Source organism: Pundamilia nyererei, unplaced genomic scaffold (genome assembly GCF_000239375.1).
Source record: "Pundamilia nyererei isolate P.nyererei 1_Seehausen unplaced genomic scaffold, PunNye1.0 scaffold00366, whole genome shotgun sequence".
In the NCBI taxonomy this organism is placed as follows: Eukaryota; Metazoa; Chordata; class Actinopteri; order Cichliformes; family Cichlidae; genus Pundamilia; species Pundamilia nyererei.
Window position 1 is genome coordinate 207349 of NW_005187767.1, and position 19363 is coordinate 226711.

A 19363-nucleotide genomic window follows, 5' to 3' on the forward strand; every position below is an offset into this window, starting at 1 on the left:
GGGGGGGGGATACCACCATCCTGGAAACGAGCAGTTATTTCAGTAATTCCCAAACTGGGTAAAAATAGAACAGAATGTGGTTCCTATAGACCTGTATCAGTCTTGAATATCAACTATGGGATATTTGCAACAATATTAGCTAAACGGTTGGAATTTATAACTTCAGAACTAACTGATACAGAAACAGGTTTTGTTCGAAATAGGCAAACTCATGATAACGTGAGGCGGGCTCTCCATCTAATAAATAAAATGAAAAATATCGAATCAGTAGCTGTCAGTCTTGATGACGAAAAAGGCGTTTTGTAATTTTATTTGGGCCAAACAAAAACCAAGAATAAAATTTTAGATGTTACAACTGCAAAAGTACAAAGGTGGATTCACTCTGCCATGTCTTGAGGACTGTTATAGGGCTGCACAGTTACGAGTGATGATTGGGTGGTGTGATCCAATGTGTGAGGCTAAATGGAGATCAACCACTCATTAAAGGACATATAGATGGAGACCTGCTCCCAGCACTAATGAAAGTGCCCATAGAGACATGTCATAGGATACTCAAATATAAGAAAACTGAAAAAAGTCTGCTTACGATTCGGATTTTGCACCTGCAAACATGGATAAGAGATTTATAGAGTGGTCACATAAGGGTATAACAGGCTACTGGAAGATTACAGATAAAAATGTACTAAAAGACTACCAGCAACTCCAGAGAAGTTTTTACTTGGAAAGACAGGATTTGTTTAGATACCTCCAGCTGAGGCACCATTACGACAGAAACATAAAATTTCTAGAAGAGGAGGACACGGGCTTGGTTAAAATCTTCATTGACTCTTGTAAGGGGAATGCACCAAAGAAACACATATCCAGATTATACAAATGTTTACAAAGATGTAGGAATAATGACACAACATATATCAAAGCTAGATGGGAAAAAGAGGCTGAAATAATAAAACATGACAACAACTGGTTCAATATATGTAAGGCTGTGGTAATGACCTCAAGCTCACGTCTATGGAGGGAATTTGCATGGAAAAACACAGTGCGTTTTTTTGTCACGCAAAATGCTAAGAGTAAACAAAGTAAAGACCCCGACAAGGCTCAGTGTTGGAGAAACTGTGGATGTGTATCTGCAGGACATTTTCATATTTTTTGGGAATGTGCTAAGATTGTTCCCTATTTGCTAGTAGTGATCAAAGAAATCAATACCGTGATGGGCTTGAACTTGGCCCCTGATTTCACTGTGTTTTATCTATGTGATTTGCCACAAGGACTGAGGAATTCAGACAAATATCTTTTATTGATACTTTTGGCTGGTGCAAAGAAAGCCATAACTCGCAAATGGCTAAACGTGGATCCACCGTCATTCTTGGACTGGATAGGCATTATCAAGAAAATTTACACAACGGAGAGACTGACTTTCTCACTAAGACTTGCTGCCGATAAATTTGAGAAATACTGGAAAAAATGGGATCTTTACTTAAATGGAAAAATATTATAATTTCTGGTACCATGTGTCATTTCTGTAATTCACCTATTTGATCTGATTGTACCATAAAGGGATATGTCTTTTTTTTTGTTTGTTAGGCTAGATGCTCTGTGCTTGTTGGGGGTCTGCATGTTTTGTAAAAGATATACAGGACTGTCAATAAAAATAAAGTGTAAAAAAAAAAAGGTAATCAAACTAAAGAGGGCATCACTTGTGCGCTCTTGTGTATTTGCTGGCTCTAAAGACGTATAGCACTGCTGCACCAAACCTAGAGCCAGTCATACATTTTGGCCACGTTTTGTTGTAAAAATTGAAAACACAATGCTGTGACACTTTCAGCCAAATAAAGCCATTAAAAAATGTATTTTCCTTCTTCTCTGCGTGTTTGCGTTGATAGGGTGAAATACAATGACGCAAAGACTCCTATAGATTTCCGGATCCGCATCCTTGAGGACTCTCAGATTGACACGCTCTCGAACACTGGTACGGTCATGTTCTTCATTATGGAGCTAAAATGATTAGTCGATTAGTCCTAGAGACTGGCAAACTATGATTGCTAAATAAAAATATATGTACAGTGGTGTGAAAAGGGGTTTGCCCCTTTCTTGATATATTTTTTGTTTGTCACACTTGAATGTTTCAGATCATCAAACATAGTTTTAGACAAAGATAACACAAGTGAACACAAAATGCAGTTTCTAAATGAAGGTGTTTATTATTAAGGGAGGAAAAAAATACAAAATGTGTGAAAAAATGATTTCCCTTAAACCTAGTAACTGGTTGGGCCACACTTAGTAGCAACTGCAATCAAATGTTCTTGATAACTTTAACAGCGCTGAATTTTGGCTCACTCATCTTTGCAGAATTGTTGTAATTCAGTTGTATTGGAGGGTTTTCGAGCATGAACAGCCTTTTTGATGTCATGCCACAGTCTCATAAAGATGTTTTCTGGCAAAACTGAGATGTACCTTTTGCTCAGCAGTGGTTTTCGTGTTGGAACTCTGACTTGCAGACCATTTTCCCCCTTAATAACAACACCGTCATTTAGATGGGCGATCGTGGCTCAATAGTTGGGAGTTCGCCTTGTAATCGGAAAGTTGCCGGTTCGAGCCCCGGCTTGGACAGTCTCGGTTGCCACCTGAGCTGTAGCTCAGGTGGCAGAGCAGGTCAGCCACTAATCAGAAGGTCGGTGGTTCGATCCCAGGCTGCCTCCAGGCTGCATGCCAAATATCCTTGGGCAAGATACTAACCCCATGTTTGCCTACTGGTGGTGGTCAGAGGGCCCGGTGGCGCCAGTGTCCAGCAGCCTCGCCTCTGTCAGTGCGCCCCAGGGCAGCTGTGGCTACAATGTAGCTTGCCATAGCCAGTGTGTGAATGTGTGTGTGAATGGGTGAATGACTGAATGTAGTGTAAAGCGCTTTGGGGTCCTATGGACTAGAAAAGCGCTATACAAATGCAGGCCATTTACCATTTTGTGTCCTTGGGCAAGACACTTCACCCGTTGCCTACTGGTAGTGGTCAGAGGGCCCGGTGGCGCCAGTGCCTCGCCTCTGTCAGTGTGCCCCAGGGTGGCTGTGGCTACAATGTAGCTGCCATCACCAGTGTGTGAATGTGTGTGTGAATGGGTGGATGACTGGATGTGTAAAGCGCTTTGGGGTCCTTAGGGACTAGCAAAGCGCTATACGAATACAGAGCTGGAAATCGGGAAGGGGTTAAACACTTTTCCACATCACTGTATATATTCCACAGCTGGTTACTAAGTGGTTGCCTGAGGTTATCAGAAATCGCTAGGCAAAACTCCAAAGCAATTACAAGGAAATTGAAGGTGTAGCAACTGATTTTGGATAACTAGCAACTAGTCAGGGAATGCACATTTTTACCTAGCAACCAGAAGCTGCCAGGGAGTCTCTAGGCTGGTGTAGCTGAAGCCTTAATAAGTTACAAAGAAGTGTGTTTGTGTGAGTCCTGTCACTGATTTATGTTAATGCAAGTTTACAAAACCTCTCAGTGACCAGTAGTCGTTTGATGAGGTCTTCTTGGACTGTGGTTGATCACTCTGCTAATTTATTTTTTTTTTGTTGTCTTTTGTTTTATAGACTCAAATAACTGTTAAATAACTGTTAGTTTCTTTCAGGCTTTAGATCCATCAAAGGTTGAACTCTTTTATTTCAGTGTTTAAGAAATGTCCGGTGCAGAATCTGACGTGTCCTCGTGGTCTACAAGAGGACGACTTCCTGGAGTTGCTGAGGTCCACCTTCCCTCAGCTGGGCTCTGAAGAACCTTTGGACTTTCTCATATCAAGCTCACACAAAAGGCTCCAGCTGTTGCAAATAGAGCCAAGAACTCCAGAGGCGATCTACAACGCCATCAATGCTGTTGGAAACTCGGCCCTCTACATTAGGCCAAAGGTAGGTTGAAGCAGTTATAGACAATTCATATGAGACATTTTGACACAACATTTACATTTGTTAGCACATGATTTCTGCTTTTCTGTAGAGCAGCAGCTTTCACAATCGGCTTTGCTCCTAGCTTGTCGATATTTTTGAGTCAGGTGATTTTCTAGCAAGGAAGTAACATTTGAAATATGGTTCTTACTGGCTTGTAAATGTCTGTAGTTGTGGGTTGACTAGAAGAAGAGAATTTTTGAAAAGACGGTTGAATTTAAAAAATCTAATCTAAACTTGTACTTTTGTTGTTTTTGCAAATAAATTTGTAAAAATAATTTGTGGAACTAACCCTTACAGACAGGGAAGGAGGAAGAGAAGACCCTTCACTCTTTACAGACAAATGTCGATCCACCGTCCAGTGATGCCGAGGCACTAAGAAGTGTTAAAGCTAAACTGCTTTCCAGGTAATTTAAAAAACTGATAAAACAACTGAAATTAAAGAGATTTGCTACTGATATATATTTTTTTACAAAGGCTTTTACAAAAAAATCTTCTGAAACAATAAAAAATTAAATGAACAGCATGAAAAAAAATCAATTGTAGCCAGATGACACCATAACTTACTTGATTATTATGCTTAATTAAATGAATTAATATAAAGAAATGCATACGTCATTTTACTAACAGGAGTCAACTGAAAATTAAAGATGGCGAAATCTGAGAAAAGAAAATGGCTCTAGAATTCGCAATTTACAGTTTTACAGGTGGAGATTTTTCAGCAATTTAATTCATGCATTTAATTAATTAATTAAGATATATCAGTCTAAGATCTAGTCTAATCTCCTAGTTTTGTGTTTTGTTTCCTGCTTTTAGTGTTCGTGTTTCACAGCAAATAAAGCTGCCGTTTTGAGTGTTAGACGTTAAATGTCTCAGTTTGTAAGGGACAATTCAGATGACCTTTATTGGATCCCAGTGATCTCTGGGGCCCTTAGACAATGTCAGTTAACACAATCCTTCGTGCCATCTGCAGATACTAGCTAAAGCTCCGTCATGCAAAAATAAGTCATATTTGAACATGGCCCAGAGGTGCCATCATGTCATGTGGGCCAAGAGTCATTCAAAGAAGTCCAAATTTAATATTATTGTTGGTGATCATGAACGTTGCGTCCGCCAGGGAGACCATCCATCGTGTTATCAGCGTTCAGTTCAAAAGCCAGCTTGTCTGATGGTAACGGGGTGTATAAGTGCACACGGTATTGGCAGTGTGCTTGTTTTGGAACAAACTATGAAAGCTGAAAGGTATATAAAGGTTGTAGAGCAAGATATGCTTTCCTGGGAGGAAAACTCTTATCCTTTTTTTGTGCAAATTTTTGTTTTGCAACAACATGTAACTAAAGCCCATTAAATATCAAGTGTTTTTCGAGATGGGATTACAGTGGTCCCTCACTATAATGCGTTTCACTTTCGCGGCCTCGCTGTTTCACAGATTTTTTGGGCGCAATTTTGCATGCTTTTTTTTTTTCACAGCGCATTTTGTCCTATGTCCTGATCGACTGTAAACCATTGTCAATCACTCTCGTACCATGTCTCCAGTACAGTACAGGATGTGTTCAGCTTGTCAAATTTACATAAATCTTCGCTAGCAGAAGAAAGCAAACACAACAGTGTCGACGTCAAAGGCACCTGCAGTAGCACACCAAAAGGCAGAGGAAGATGCACAAAAAGTTGGACTTCTGGACAAGCTAAAGGAGGATAGAAGTTACCGTATTTTTCGGACCATAAAGCTCACCGGATTATAAGGTGCATTAAGCAAAAAAACAAACAAAAACCAAACAGTCAGATAAGTCAAACTTTACTCAACTCATTCTTCTTCCATTGATTCATTAATGATGAATTCTCTGGCAGCTGCTCTATTTGTATGTTCTGTACCTGAAAACAGGTTTTGATCTTTGGTTTCATTCTATAATACTGGACTTATTTTTCTACAAAGGTTTGAACTTTGTGTGAAAGTGTGTGAAAGAAGTGTGAAAATGTTCATGCCTGTCTGAGAAAAGTCTACAGAGTGTGTAGTGAGGGGTTTTACAGCCTTAAAACATCTATAATATTTGTAAAAAAAATAAAGATTACCAGTTTGCGAATTTTACCTATTGTGGGTTATTTTTAGAATGTAATTCCCGCGATAAACGAGGGACCGCTGTAACTGGGATTCAGTGAACACTTAAGACTTTGTCTTAAAGTCATTTCGAATTTGCACAAAGTAACTACAAATTTATGTTCCTCGGCAGCCCAACTCAGCATGACGATGACACCACAGTCGACGTTCTGGCCACCAACTCAACATCAGAAAACCAGGACCTGCGAACTGAAGAAGATGCTAGTGACAGCGAAGTTAACTCCAGTGATGGCATGAATGAAGATGAGATGTTGGATGGAGACGATGACTGGAAACCTGATCCCAAGCCGCAACTGCCAAAAAGAAAAAAAGAAAAACAAACAAAAAAGAAGCAAGTAGCCAAGTGCTGGATAAAGAGGTTTAAGGGTAAAGTTTCCTGTAAAGTTTGTGGAGTTGGGTACACTCACCTGGCCAGTTTGATGAGACACATCTGGAGTCACGTGGATGAGCCGCAGAGTGTTTGTGGAGTTTGTGGAAAGACTTTGGACTCTGTGGAAAAGTTGAAGGACCATCTTCAAAATTACCAAAAAACTTACAAGTGTTTAATTTGCGGGAAGTCTTTCTACTCCAGAAAGAGCTTGCGGAGCCATGTGTCTTTTCACACAGCAAACAAGCTGTTCAAATGTAACGTTTGTAGCAAAACCTTTCCTCGAATGTCTGCCCTGAGGATTCACCGTTCGATTCATGTGCAGGAGAAACTATACCAATGTGATATATGCCCCAAATCATTTGTTCTTAAGGGACAGCTCACAGCTCACACCAAAACCCACACCAGGAAAGAGCGATACCACTGTAAGATTTGTGGTAAGTCTGTCGCTGATCGCAGGGCTTTGAGCCGACACAAGCTGACTCACACTGGTGAGCGGCAGTATTGCTGCCACGTCTGCGGAAAGCAATTCAGACTTCAATGGTCTTTGAAGACTCATGAGAAGATTCACACAGCCAGAGACCAACCGTACCTCTGCCACATCTGCTGCAAAACCTTCACGACAAATCAGACCCTGAAGGCTCACCTGAAGACGCACAGCAACGAGAAGCCTTTTGTCTGCGTCACATGCAATAAAGGTTTTGTGAGCAACGGCGAACTAAAGAAACACTTGCGAGTGCACAGCGGTGAGGCTCCGTACGGCTGCACCATATGTGGACGTTTTTTTAAACAAAGGGCTGCCCTAAACTCCCACGTCAAGATCCATGCGGGCATCAAACAGTTTGTGTGTGAGATCTGTGGGAAGGCGTGCTCTCGCAAGGCACACCTGAAGATTCACATGAGGATCCACAATGGAGAGAGACCGTATCAGTGCACATTATGCGAGAAAGCCTTCACTCAGAGCCACTGTTTAAAATCGCACATGAAAATCCACCAGCCCGAAGAACACAAGTCCGCCACTCAGTCCACGCTCTAAGAGACATTTTAGCGCAGGGTCTAAAAAATCAGTCAGTTAAACATTTTAGTTTCCCAAGTTCATGTGCTACAACCTTATATATTTGTTTGTTTTCTTAAGTCAAAAAAGTATGGAAGTGTTAACAAATTTTCAGACTATTTTTGGATAGTTAAATGTAAATGTGATTATGATGGCCTCACTATGGTGAGTTTTCCCTGAAAAGGAAAAATTCTGTGTATTAACAAAAAACGAGTGACTTATTCAGTTATTGATTATTTCTTTTGGAGATTATTTCGTTTTTTGGGTTTTTTTTACCAAATATGTAGATGAACATTTTAATTTTCCTTTTTCAACTTGTGTTACTTGACACTGCCGACTAAGGTGGAGTCAAAAAAGTAGTTTATGTTCTTCTGTTGAGCAAATCCTCAACTCCAGACTTTCTATCCATAAAAAATTCTATCCATCCATCAAACCAGTTCAGACTTGTGGGTGCTGACTGGGGTCTATCCTAACTGTCAGAAGAGGAAGAGGATGGATGAATGGATAAATATAATTGTTACAGTGCCACCTTGCCTCAATTGCTGTAGTGTTAGCAATTACAGTATGATTTTTTTCCAGATGAGTCTTGTTAGATTCCGAGGTAGGCTTTGGGGTTTCACTTGTTTGGAACAGCAAAATGTTACAAATCTTACTGTGTGAACTGTGTGCTTAATTTAGATAGTAACATGCTTCCTTGAATAAAAAAATAAATAAAAAGCTTACTGGTACTGAGTTGGACCTCCTTTAGCCTTTAGAACTGCCTTAATTCGACCAGGCAGAAATTCAACAATGTGCTGGAAACATAGCTCAGAGATTTTTCTCCATATTGACATTAAAGCATCGCACAGTTCCTACAGATTTGCTGGTTGCACGAGCATGATGCAAATCTTGGATTTAGAGCATGTTCAAGAAACCAGTTTGAGATTATCTGAGCTTTGTAGCAGTGTGTGTTACCCTGCTGGAAGCACTCATTAGAACAGAATGGGGGAACTCGGTGTCCTGCAGGTTTTAGATGTCTCCTTGAACCAAATGATTCAAAATTACCTCATCAACATGTCTTGAAGTTCTACAGAGGTAATGAACTAATCATTTGGTTGGGATGTGTTGACCTAGAGTGATATCTAAAACTTGCAGGATGGGCCCTTGAGGGCTGGAGTTCCCCACCACCCTGCATTGTTCCCCCCATCCCTCAACTCTTTTTCCTGTGAACACTTTCCTGACGAGCTGCACACATCTAATGTGTTTTACCCATGTGAAAAATAAATAAATTTATTCATACACTGCATGAATATATGTTAAAATCTCAAGTGACACAAAAAGAATAATACACTACACGAGGCTATCACATCACTATCACATTACCAATGCTGGCATCAGCTTTAACCTAGCCCTTGGCCTTTGGGGGGAGTTGTGCTTTCACTAAAATCTGTTTTAAACAATATGTGTTGGATATATTACTAAAACAAAAAAAATATGCCTCATTATTTCCTTTGATGGTTTCTATTGGTGATAATTTAATCGGACACATCACAGCAAAACACTTCTGACAGTTGTGCCAGCAAAGCCAGAGGGATCCTCACCCCTGACACCAACACTGAACCTGGGGGTGCCAGAGAGGGAGGAGTCAAGGGTCGTGGTGAAATACAAAAGAGGATTATATCTGAGTGTTCGTGCACAAAAATGTTCTAAATATAAATGTTTTTTATTGTTAATTTAACGTATTGTGTGGGCATTTCTGGGGCCTGCAAATGTAAATAAAAAAAGAGTGAAATTGAAAAAACAAAACTGTTTTCCTGTGAAAAACTAACAGTTTAATATCTTAAGGAAATACTTTTCGTCCTGTTTTGGCAGTTTCGATTTATGAAGTAGACTGATGAAAGACAGTATTATGGCCACAGGAATAAAGAGCTCAACCAGCCCTGACTCTCAGGTGATTGAGCTTGTAGATGGTTTACAATCTGAACATTTGGGGGGTTTTGTGGGTGTAGAAGAGAAAACTATGAGGAGAGCACTGGAAGAACCTGAGGGAAGAAAATAGCTGTTTGTTGGGGGGTGGGGAGGTCGAGGGGTTTATAAACATCATGGACACGAGTTCATCTCTACAGTGGAGATGAATCACACTCAAAGACTGTCCTGCCACTCTTCTCCGTGCTAACATCTGAATTATCCACAAATCTCTAAATCTACTTTTACTTTAGGTTTCTTTCATATATTCCCTCCTTACAGTCAAGGACAGACAGATGCCCGGCATAGAGGTAAGTATTCATTCTAGTGATTATTGTTATTATTGGATTTTTAATTGAATTATATCAAAGGATATCATGGGTTTATTACCGGCTCTTTGGTCCTTATTTGGGGACTCAAAACTGTTGTACGGTAAAGTCATTGTCATAAATAGTCATATTGATATCACATAAATACAAGGTAATTTCTACAAAACTTATTAATATAACTTCATTTTATTGTAAAGTAAAAAAAAATGTTTTTTATGTTTTGAATGGTAAATTTCATCATAGTCGTCTTTTAAAATTAAGATTTTCAACTACAAATGATAACAGTTTGGTAAATAAAGATATTCATGGCAACTCAATGACTTTTAGAGCAAATATAAATGTAACTAAAATAACAATAAAACAGTTTTAACAGATGAAAGTAAACAGAGTAAAAGTGTCAATCAAATGTAAGCGCTTATAAATCTTTGATTACCTTTTTGTGTTGACAGTTACATATTAATGATAGAGCAATAACCAGTAAATGATCATTTGTAATATATAGTGTAATGCATGCTAAGATGATAAGGAAATGTACATTTATTCATTCTGACTGCCTGAGTCACTGTAAACTGTGGATTATTGATCTTATTTCAGAAGATGGGACTAAATCCAAACTCTGCAGGGCTGAACTGTGGCGGTAAAAATCAATAAACATAGATAAAAGTAAGACCATCAAAAAATACATTTTCTGACAACATTTGAAAGTGATTTGTTTCCTTCTTCTGTTTCAGTTAAACTGCAGGCGTACGACTGGTGGCCAGCTGAGCAGCAGCAGTATCTCAATACGACCAGCAGGGGGCAAAATAACACGCCACAGACTCAAAGCACTGCTGCTGATACTGTGAGTGTTTTTATCCCCATCTGTTCACACTGTCAGGATGAGGCCTCGATTCACTTCTGATGAGATGGTTGTGTGTGTGTGTGTGTGTGTGTGTGTGTGTGTGTGTGTGTGTGTGTGTGTGTGTGTGTGTGTGTGTTGAAACCTTCCCTTAAAGCCAGTATGTTCCCTTTCTAACAGAATCAGTGTTAAATGCAGTCCAGGCTCGGGGTCCACTGTCCCCAGGCTGTTTTAATGTGCCTGATGTGTGGAACACACTGTGTTCCACACATCAGGCACATGGGAAAAAGCTACAAGCTGCTGCTTTCTGTTTCTATTACGATCAAGACTGAGACACCAGGAAATTGCTGGGCAGAGATCAGCAGCCTCGAGGAAGCTGGGAGTGAAGCACCGATAATACAGAAAAGGAAATAAATGTATTCATTATACTAGTGAACATCCTGTTACCTGCCATTTAAATTAAACCATCCATTTTCTCAACTATAAATAAATTAATAGTACAATAAATGATTTAAAATGAACTTTTTCGGATTTGTAATCGTTCAATTTCTTTTTTTAAACTAAATGTTTGAGCCTCTCTCCTTGTCTCTCTGCAGTCCGTCCATCCTCTCGTTCCTCTCCTCCTCTACAGCGACAGACACTTCCCCTCTTCCTCTCTGTACAGCCAGCCAATCAGCGCTGCTGCTGCCCAGCAGGTCTCCGCCCAGTCCGGGCAGCACACCTGTTACCACAGCAACAGTGCCTTCAGGTGAGTTTGTGGTGGGTTACTAAAGTTGAGCAGTGCTTCTGATGGAAACCAGTGGTGTGAATGAACACTCTGTGCGCTCGTGCCTCTCGCAGCAGGCAGCCTGTGAAGAAGCCTCTGAACGCCTTCATGCTCTACATGAAGGAGATGAGACACAAAGTGCTGCAGGAAGGCCAGGAGAGAGAGAGCGCCGCCATCAACCGCATCCTGGGCCGCAGGGTGAGAAGCCTGATGATGTCAGAGTGACGCAGGAGTAGGGCAACACAAACACAGTTTCAAAGGGTTTCTTTGGTTGCTGGCTGATGTAGCCCTTTTCACCATTTTTAATGTTTGATTTATGCAACTCTGAGTTTGTTTAATAAGCACTTCCTGTCTCTGTTCCTCAGTGGCACGCTCTGTCCCACTCCGAGCAGTCCAAATATTACGACCTGGCGCAGAAAGAGAGACTCCTCCACATGCAGCTCTACCCTGGATGGTCTGCCCGGGACAATTATGTATGTTCATTTTATTTATCAGAAATTCTCCCTTTGCATGTCTGTGCCTGAAAGCTTCTGCTTCTTTTTTTAATCTTCAGGGTAAAAGGAAGAGGAAGCAGAGCCAGCAGATATCAGGAAGCACTTCCAGGTCGGGTTTTTTTTAATATCTGTCACTGACAGTCCAGTCATATTCATAAATATAGGACATGATGATATTTGAAGGATTTTGGAATTAATGTGAGTGAATATATGCCAAAAATTCAAAAAATGTAATACACAAAAATATAAGAATAAAATAGAACAGTGTTTTATTTCCCTTTTAAATAATAAATGTATTTATTTTATCAGTGTGTGCTCAGATATGGAGTTTTATGGGAATATTTTAACTTGCCTACACTGAGACTTTTTTAATGTACAGATCCTGATTCTCTCAGGAAAACTTTCAGTTTTATATATTTAACAGTTTTTGAGACATTTGGGAAGTGAGCTGCAGTTATTTTTAAATAAATATATTTAATGGCCAAATAAACAAATAAGATTTAAATAAGATTTTTATGACACTCTTATTAATTACATACATCAGTTGGTTTTAAATAATTTAAATTTTACAATGGTTTTGTGTTATACTGAGTTTGCTTTCAGTCAGTGAGCACCTGCCTGCACATGGAAACGAATAATAAACACTGGCATTTACACACCAGGGGGCGCTGCAGAGAAGTGTTAATAATTAACCTAAAGTTTCTTTAAACTATAAAAGTGATACACTGGGGTTTAGTATGAAATAATTACTGTGAATAAACTCATAAAAGCTGAGATTTTAACCACGTGTGTAAAACTATTTTCTGTGAAATACATACAAATCTTTTCTGTTTGTTTATTGCAGCTGGACTCTGAATGCTGGATGAGAGCTCTGAAGAGGGGGGAGGGGGGGGATAATCAGACAATGACAAACAACTACAATGTAATAAAACAGCATGCGTGACTTTTCTGTCTGCGTGTTTGTTTCTTTGGCTGTGAACTCCTCCTACACGATGAGGAGTGGTGCACAGGTATATCTTAGGTTAATCATCATAGCACCTAACTAAATGTAGTTTATCAGTATGTCAACAGCACGAACAGACCAAACAACACCACTATGGGCATGTAGCAGTAACGTTATTGTGTATGCAGGCTTATTGGTGCTACCAAAAACTTTAAAATAGTCAAAATTAAAATAAATCCTCAGATTTTTTTTTATTGAAACCCACTGAGAAAATGACTTGAATCCTTATGAAATGACTGCTCAACTTACCTACTTTTTATCTCAGCTTAAACTGTTAACTCATTCACTGCCATAGCCGTCAATTGCAGTGAATGAGTCAATGGGTTTAACTCATTCACTGCCAATGGCTGGCAGTGAATGAGTTAAGTAGTTTAATTTGTCCCAAAAAGTGGACGTAGTGTTTTCAGTGAGAGAAACGCTTTGTCAGAAGGAATAAACTTTCTGAGATTTCCTTACGTGGATGATGGTGAACATTCATCAATACACTTTCATTCGTATTTTCCAATCATAAATCTTTATCTTAAGTTATGATCGTTACACGCTAAACAATAATGTCACTAAACAAACAACCTCTGCAATCTTTTCCTGAAAGATTTATGACTTTACAGCTGATAACTGCCTAGTTCGCATATTATTAAGTTTTTATTTTAACTTAAAAGCCATGACGGTCAGAACAATTAACACTGATATCACAACACAACAACTCAGTTCTTCCTGATACTGCAATGCTGGTTTTGTGACTTACAGAGAATAAATAAATATAACAAAACTTTTTAGAACAAGCCAAATCTGGATGAAAACATGATAAAAATTGAAATGACAAGCATTCACATGGAATTTACTTTCACATTTTTGACACGTCTGAGGCTTCTTTTGTTCAGTTTTGCAGCATTTTCACGAGTAACCTACAGTTTATTTAAGGTGACAGAAGAAAAGAAAAAATACAGCTGACAAACAGTTAATGATTCTGAAAGTTGGCCAAAAGAAAGTGGACATTTAAGGATGTGGGTCTTAAAGAGACAGGAGCTTTTTTTTTCCTCCAGAGAAGATGTACATGTGAATTGTATGTAGTAGTTCATCTTTAAAACGGAAATATTTAACCATAGTAAACAGTTCTGTGCTCAAAATAAGTCTTTTATTATCAAAGCAAACATGTGATTGTGGCAGTGTGTTCAAGTCAACATTGGCAAAATGTGAAGAAACATGTTTATAAAACTGTGGAGCTTTCTGGCACAACGACCTTCATTATTAATGCTAGGTACATTAGGTAGAATCAAAGTTTGCAGTAAGGTTTTCTTTCACTGATTGATATGGCATTAAAAAAACAAAAAAAAAACAAAAACAAAAAAACACCCACCATTAACTCAGTGCCTTAACACTTAACATTCGGACTTGAAAATATAACTTAAAACAACAACAACAACAACAACAATCAAGAACATAAAGCTACAAAAACAAATTAATTGACACTGATGAGGACCCACCTGGAGCTAGCACTGAGAATTTGAAGTCAAACCACTTTAAACCACCACAGCCAGAAGGAACTGTAATACTTAAGGGTTTAGTTTACTTTGTGGGAGGTTGCACATCCAGAAACAACACGGCTAGTTTAGATTTGGTCTTTTTTACCATTTGAATGTGCAGCTTCATTTTCCTTAAGTATATCCCAAAGATATAATTAGCACAGTTAGCAACAATCCAGACTGAAAAATACAACACAGCTTAGAAGTTTAGCTTTGGCACCACTCTCAGACTAGCTTACAAAAAAATAGTGTCTTTTCTTGTTGGCAGGTTTACGTCATGGATGCTGAAGACATTAAAAATGTTGTTTCTGATAAAGAGCAAGAGCTAATAATATAAACGCACCGTCTCTTCCTCCTGTGAGTCCTCAGTACAAAAAATGCTGATTCCAATAAATAACCTGAAGGTAAAGTCTCATGTCCACCTCTGTCCATCCGTCCTCTTCAGGAGTCAGGGAGGACAGATGCTGCTGTCATCAGGTGACTTATCTCCCCTCCTCTTTGTCCTCACTTAACTATCATACCTGTCCACTATACTGTATCTCCGTCTGCATGAGGTAGTAGGGATGGGCACCGGCCACCCAAACTCAACGGGAACAGTAGCCTTGACATTCCCTTCCAGGAATTTGAAGATCCGGTTCCACCAGGTTCTAGTCAGGTACTTGTTGGGTTCCTGATTGTGTACCTGACAGAGCACCACAAGTTAGAAAAGAAGAAACAGTTGTTGTTTTCAGTCAATTTTGAAGTCACTCAGATTTGAACTTGTCCGAGATTTTTAGTAGATGCAGCTATGCTATGAGTTTAAAACTCTTTATGTATCTTTATCTTAATGTAATAATACCTGACACAGTGAAATAACAATAGGCCAAAACAAGATGGCCCAACACAAACACATTCCAAACAAAAAGTGTATACAAAAATGTATAACAAGTTATATATACTATGTCCTATCGGCCTTCTCATTTAAATTGATTCCTCCATTTCAAATGCTTTCGTTATTCCTGCAAGTGTTTCGTGCTTCATGACTAACATTTTGTTGCCTGCCCATCATGCTGCTGCTGCTTCTCTATTTGTTATGGAGGTGTGTTGGTTTAAAAATGAGATTGTATGTTTTCATCTGGTCTTGTCTGACTAATTGAAGCAGCTGAAAGAATCCTAAAACCCCAGAACACTGAATAAAGCCAGGAGATGGTGGTACGAGGCCATAACTCAGTGTGTGTCCACTCACATGTGATTCCAGCATGGCGTAGTACCACCGGAAGGTCCAGTTGACGACAAAGTATGCAACCACCACATCGATGCTGTAGTGTTCATGGCCAAGGAGGATGCAGATGAGTCCAAATATGCTCAGGAAAAAGCAGAACCAACGATACCACCAGAACCTGGGCGGGCAGTCTGAACACAAACAGGGAATACTAATAAAGCAACATGCACAAATTAGTTTAATACTACGGCTAAGTAGTAAAATCAGGGTAATGTGAAGTTAAGAGTTTATTCGTGATAAGTTGCATATCAATGTGTGTGATCATGTAAAAATAAATAGGTGTGTGGTAACTCACACTCCTTGATGAAGAGGTAGGACAGCCTCAGCATGATGGTGTGACCGCTGTACAAATAGTCTCCACACAAGATGTGAGAGCCGGTCACATTCAAACCTGAAGACACAAAGAAATGCAGCGTTTTATGTTAAATAATTATTCCATCCATCCATCCATCCATTCGCTTCCGCTTCTCCTTTTCAGGGTCGCGGGGGGCGCTGGAGCCTATCCCAGCTGTCATAGGGCAAGAGGCGGGGTACACCCTGGACAGGTCGCCAGTCTGTCGCAGGGCCAACACACAGGGACAGACAACCATTCACACTCACATTCACTCGCACATTCACACCTAGTGACAATTAATCCCCACAAGCTGCATGTCTTTGGACGGTGGGAGGAAGCCGGAGTACCCGGAGGGAACCCACGCAGACACGGGGAGAACATGCAAACTCCACACAGAAAGACCCCGGCCTGATGCTGGAATTGAACTCAGGACCTTCTTGCTGTGCGGCAACAGTGCTAACCACCGTGCCACCGTGCTGCCCCGTTAAATAATTATATTATATTATATTCATTCATTCATTTCACGTGATTAAGAACGATGCAGAACTTTTAAAGAAACTCTGCACATTAATGTTGAGTGGACTCGTTTTCTAATGTAACCTTAGCTGATGTTGATAATTGTTGGTGGTGGGAACGAGGCTCCCTGGTGTGAGTGAGCATAAATCTTACATCAGTACTCCTTCTGCATGAATAAAACCCACTGATGATCAATCTCAGATGCCCTAATCTCCGCTGTGTATGCCACAGTGCAATGCAGCAGTGTCCGGTGCTTGAATACACTAGTGTTTCCTGTGAGTCAGTGTTCAGCTACAAGCCAAATACTAAACACTTACTGTACATATTTTATAAATCTAGTTTTACCTCCTCCTGAGACCATCCGGATAATCCGCCACATTTTCTCTGTCACATTGTCGTAGAGCTGCATGGACAGGACAAACGATCTTTAACTGAAGAAGGGCGACTAGTGAACAGGTGAGTGTACTTAGGTGCACCTTTACATACCTTTGGAGCGCACTCTAAGTGTTTTCCAGGTACCGGCAGGGTGGTGATGTACATGGTGATGCAGCGATACAGGTAGAGCGTTGCAATCATGAAGAAACACCGCCGAGCCACGATCGCTCTGCAGACAATAACATAAAAGTGTTTTCTCAGTGAGATTCCAATCCGTGTGTCAAAGGACAGTTTGGCAAGAAACTGAACCCTGTTCACAGCTGAATGAGACAAAGCACTAAGTAACCCCGGGGACAACTGGGGGAACACTGTATATAAGAACCAGTCCATTTATTAAGTACTGCAAAAATCTGAGGGAGAAATAAAATTGACTACAACAGAGAGTGGGGACCCAAGATGGAAAACTCCCAGCATTTTATGTGTTTCTAACACAACCACGAGGTAATTAAACATAATTCACTAGCATAACCAGAAATGCTGACAATAACAACAAGTTAGGAATTAGTGACGTGCCTTTGCCACAGATCAAAACACCTTTGCGATCAGGAGATGTGGGAAAACTTTCTCTGTCGGAAAATCCCTGTAGTGATTGTTAAATGCACTGGAGCATGCCTCACTAACGCTCCGTCAACTACAATTAAACCACGTAACGCATGACACTGTGAAACTCGTGCTCTGCAAGAATGTGAGTTTAAAAGATCACACTGACGTTTACTCCATAAGGGAGGGGAATTGGGCTTGGGTGCAGTACGAGTGTTAGTACACCTTCAATCCTTAGTATTACCTGTGTTTAAGTGCCAGCCACTGGACGAGCCACAATCCACAGAGAGTCAAGCCACAGGCCTCTGTTGCTTTGAAGGCCCAGGGCACTCTGTCAATGTAGTCGAAGAACTTGTCAGGAAGCGGCGGAATCACAGATTTGTCAGGCACCCGTTCATGGATGATAACGATTATGACAGCGTTGAAGACGAGGGCGAAGAAGGCGTAGATAAAGGACACGCCCGTTTTCCACCACTCTTTAGGGAGAGGGTCGTCTGACTCCTTGGTGATCTTGTCGTAGTTGCAGCGTTGCTGTATCTTGTTGCACAGCGAGTTTATCAGCTGGTTCTCTTTCAGCACTTCAGTAATTTTTCTGCGCCTGCCTTTGCCGTCACCATCGAGAACATCCTCAGAATGAGGTGTCCGGGAGATGTGGTGAGTATGGTTGGGCACCTTCGTAGACTGAGGAGGTGAAGGCGGATCTGTCGAAATCACCTCTATGCAGTTTTTATCATCTTCCTGGATCAGTTCTGATGCTGCCATTGAAGTCTTTGGCAAATAAGTTCTCTGATTTATGTGAAAAAGTTTAATGAGTTCTTTGATCACTCACAAGAGTGAGCTTCTGTGTCAATAATGAAGAAGTCCGACTGTCAGCAGCGATTGAGCTCCTTGGTCTGCAAACCATTTGGTATTAACGACAGAGCAGTGATCTTCAGTATTTGCAGTGACGTCACAGAGAAAGCAGGTGACCGGCATAAACCTGAAAAAAAGAAGACCATGAGTAAAAAAAATAACTACAACTACAACTCTGTTATGAGTTATCAGTAAGGATCTTATATAGACTCGCATTAGTACACCTACATAACCCAAACAGTTTCACTACGTCGTACATCTGCAGTGAAATAACGTACGTTACAAAAACAGAAACTAAGATAGACATTGCATGTTGAGCGTGTCAGAATCAGATTACATTAGAGTTTAGATAACAATAATCAGACGAACTTACAGCATCTGCCCTTCTCATCCATCAGATAAAGTTTTTTGAGCTGAATCTTCAGAACAACGATGATTTTCAAGAACTCTCCTTTCACTCACTGAGTATCACGCTACACCTGCAGTATGGGTTTCTCTTATATTAGCGGCATCACCATTAGCCCAGATCTTTACTAAACTGCATAAAGTGCAAATTGTACTTTTTCATTAGACCTACTCCATAACCTCAGCCCAGAAACCGGTCTTGTATTGACACTACAAATTTCTCTCTGCTTCTTTTTCTGCTGCCATTTCTCAAATCGACTGGAAGTGCACGGATCAACTTAAAAAGACGAACTCCGCTGCCAGTTCTTGCTTTGGTGGTGAAATTGAAATAGTCACACTGGCAACACTATCAGCTGCTTGTGTGGAGGCTCTACACGTGTTCAACACAGAAGTACAGATTAATCTTTAAATGCATTGTTGTACAACACAGGTACTCATTCTGGTCTCCCTTACAACTCAAGTCCCCAAAATACTGGTAATACCAGCTCGCACACTGTCATGTAACTCTCTTAAAAGCAGACCTTTACCATCCATCCATCCAACCTTTTTCTGTTTATCCATTTCAGGGTCACAGCAAGTCATTCTGGTCCCTCTTAGGACATTAAGTCCTCACAGAGTGACTGTAGACAGACTTACGTCCCCACAATGTAGGGCTGCCA

At 40.3% G+C, this 19363-nt stretch overlaps 3 protein-coding genes across 3 annotated transcripts in view; 2 read left to right on the forward strand and 1 right to left on the reverse strand.

Annotated features, from left to right (window-relative positions):
* The window catches only part of LOC102205040 (zinc finger protein 572-like), a 21349-nt gene extending 13120 nt beyond the window's left edge, over positions 1 to 8229 (forward strand). The window contains exons 7-10 of the mRNA XM_005752571.1: positions 1881 to 1966; positions 3656 to 3891; positions 4228 to 4334; positions 6156 to 8229. Coding sequence (XP_005752628.1) covers positions 1881 to 1966; positions 3656 to 3891; positions 4228 to 4334; positions 6156 to 7446 — 1720 coding nt within the window. The 3' untranslated portion in view covers positions 7447 to 8229. The remainder of the gene's footprint in view (positions 1 to 1880; positions 1967 to 3655; positions 3892 to 4227; positions 4335 to 6155) is intronic.
* Positions 8230 to 10334: 2105 nt separating this feature from the next.
* LOC102207494 (transcription factor 7-like 2) lies at positions 10335 to 12772 on the forward strand. The gene is made up of 7 exons (XM_005752579.1): positions 10335 to 10374; positions 10469 to 10578; positions 11172 to 11323; positions 11416 to 11539; positions 11707 to 11814; positions 11895 to 11944; positions 12680 to 12772. The coding sequence occupies exons 1-7, from the start codon at positions 10335 to 10337 to the stop codon at positions 12699 to 12701; spliced, it is 606 nt and encodes a 201-aa protein (XP_005752636.1). The 3' UTR covers positions 12702 to 12772.
* A 933-nt stretch (positions 12773 to 13705) lies between these two features.
* The window catches only part of LOC102205316 (phosphatidylcholine:ceramide cholinephosphotransferase 2-like), a 10443-nt gene continuing 4785 nt past the window's right edge, over positions 13706 to 19363 (reverse strand). The window contains exons 2-7 of the mRNA XM_005752572.1: positions 17692 to 18426; positions 16959 to 17076; positions 16818 to 16875; positions 15918 to 16013; positions 15587 to 15753; positions 13706 to 15043 (exon numbers count right to left, since the gene is read on the reverse strand). Of these exons, the coding sequence (XP_005752629.1) occupies positions 14870 to 15043; positions 15587 to 15753; positions 15918 to 16013; positions 16818 to 16875; positions 16959 to 17076; positions 17692 to 18209 (1131 nt within the window). The 5' untranslated portion in view covers positions 18210 to 18426 and the 3' untranslated portion in view covers positions 13706 to 14869. The remainder of the gene's footprint in view (positions 15044 to 15586; positions 15754 to 15917; positions 16014 to 16817; positions 16876 to 16958; positions 17077 to 17691; positions 18427 to 19363) is intronic.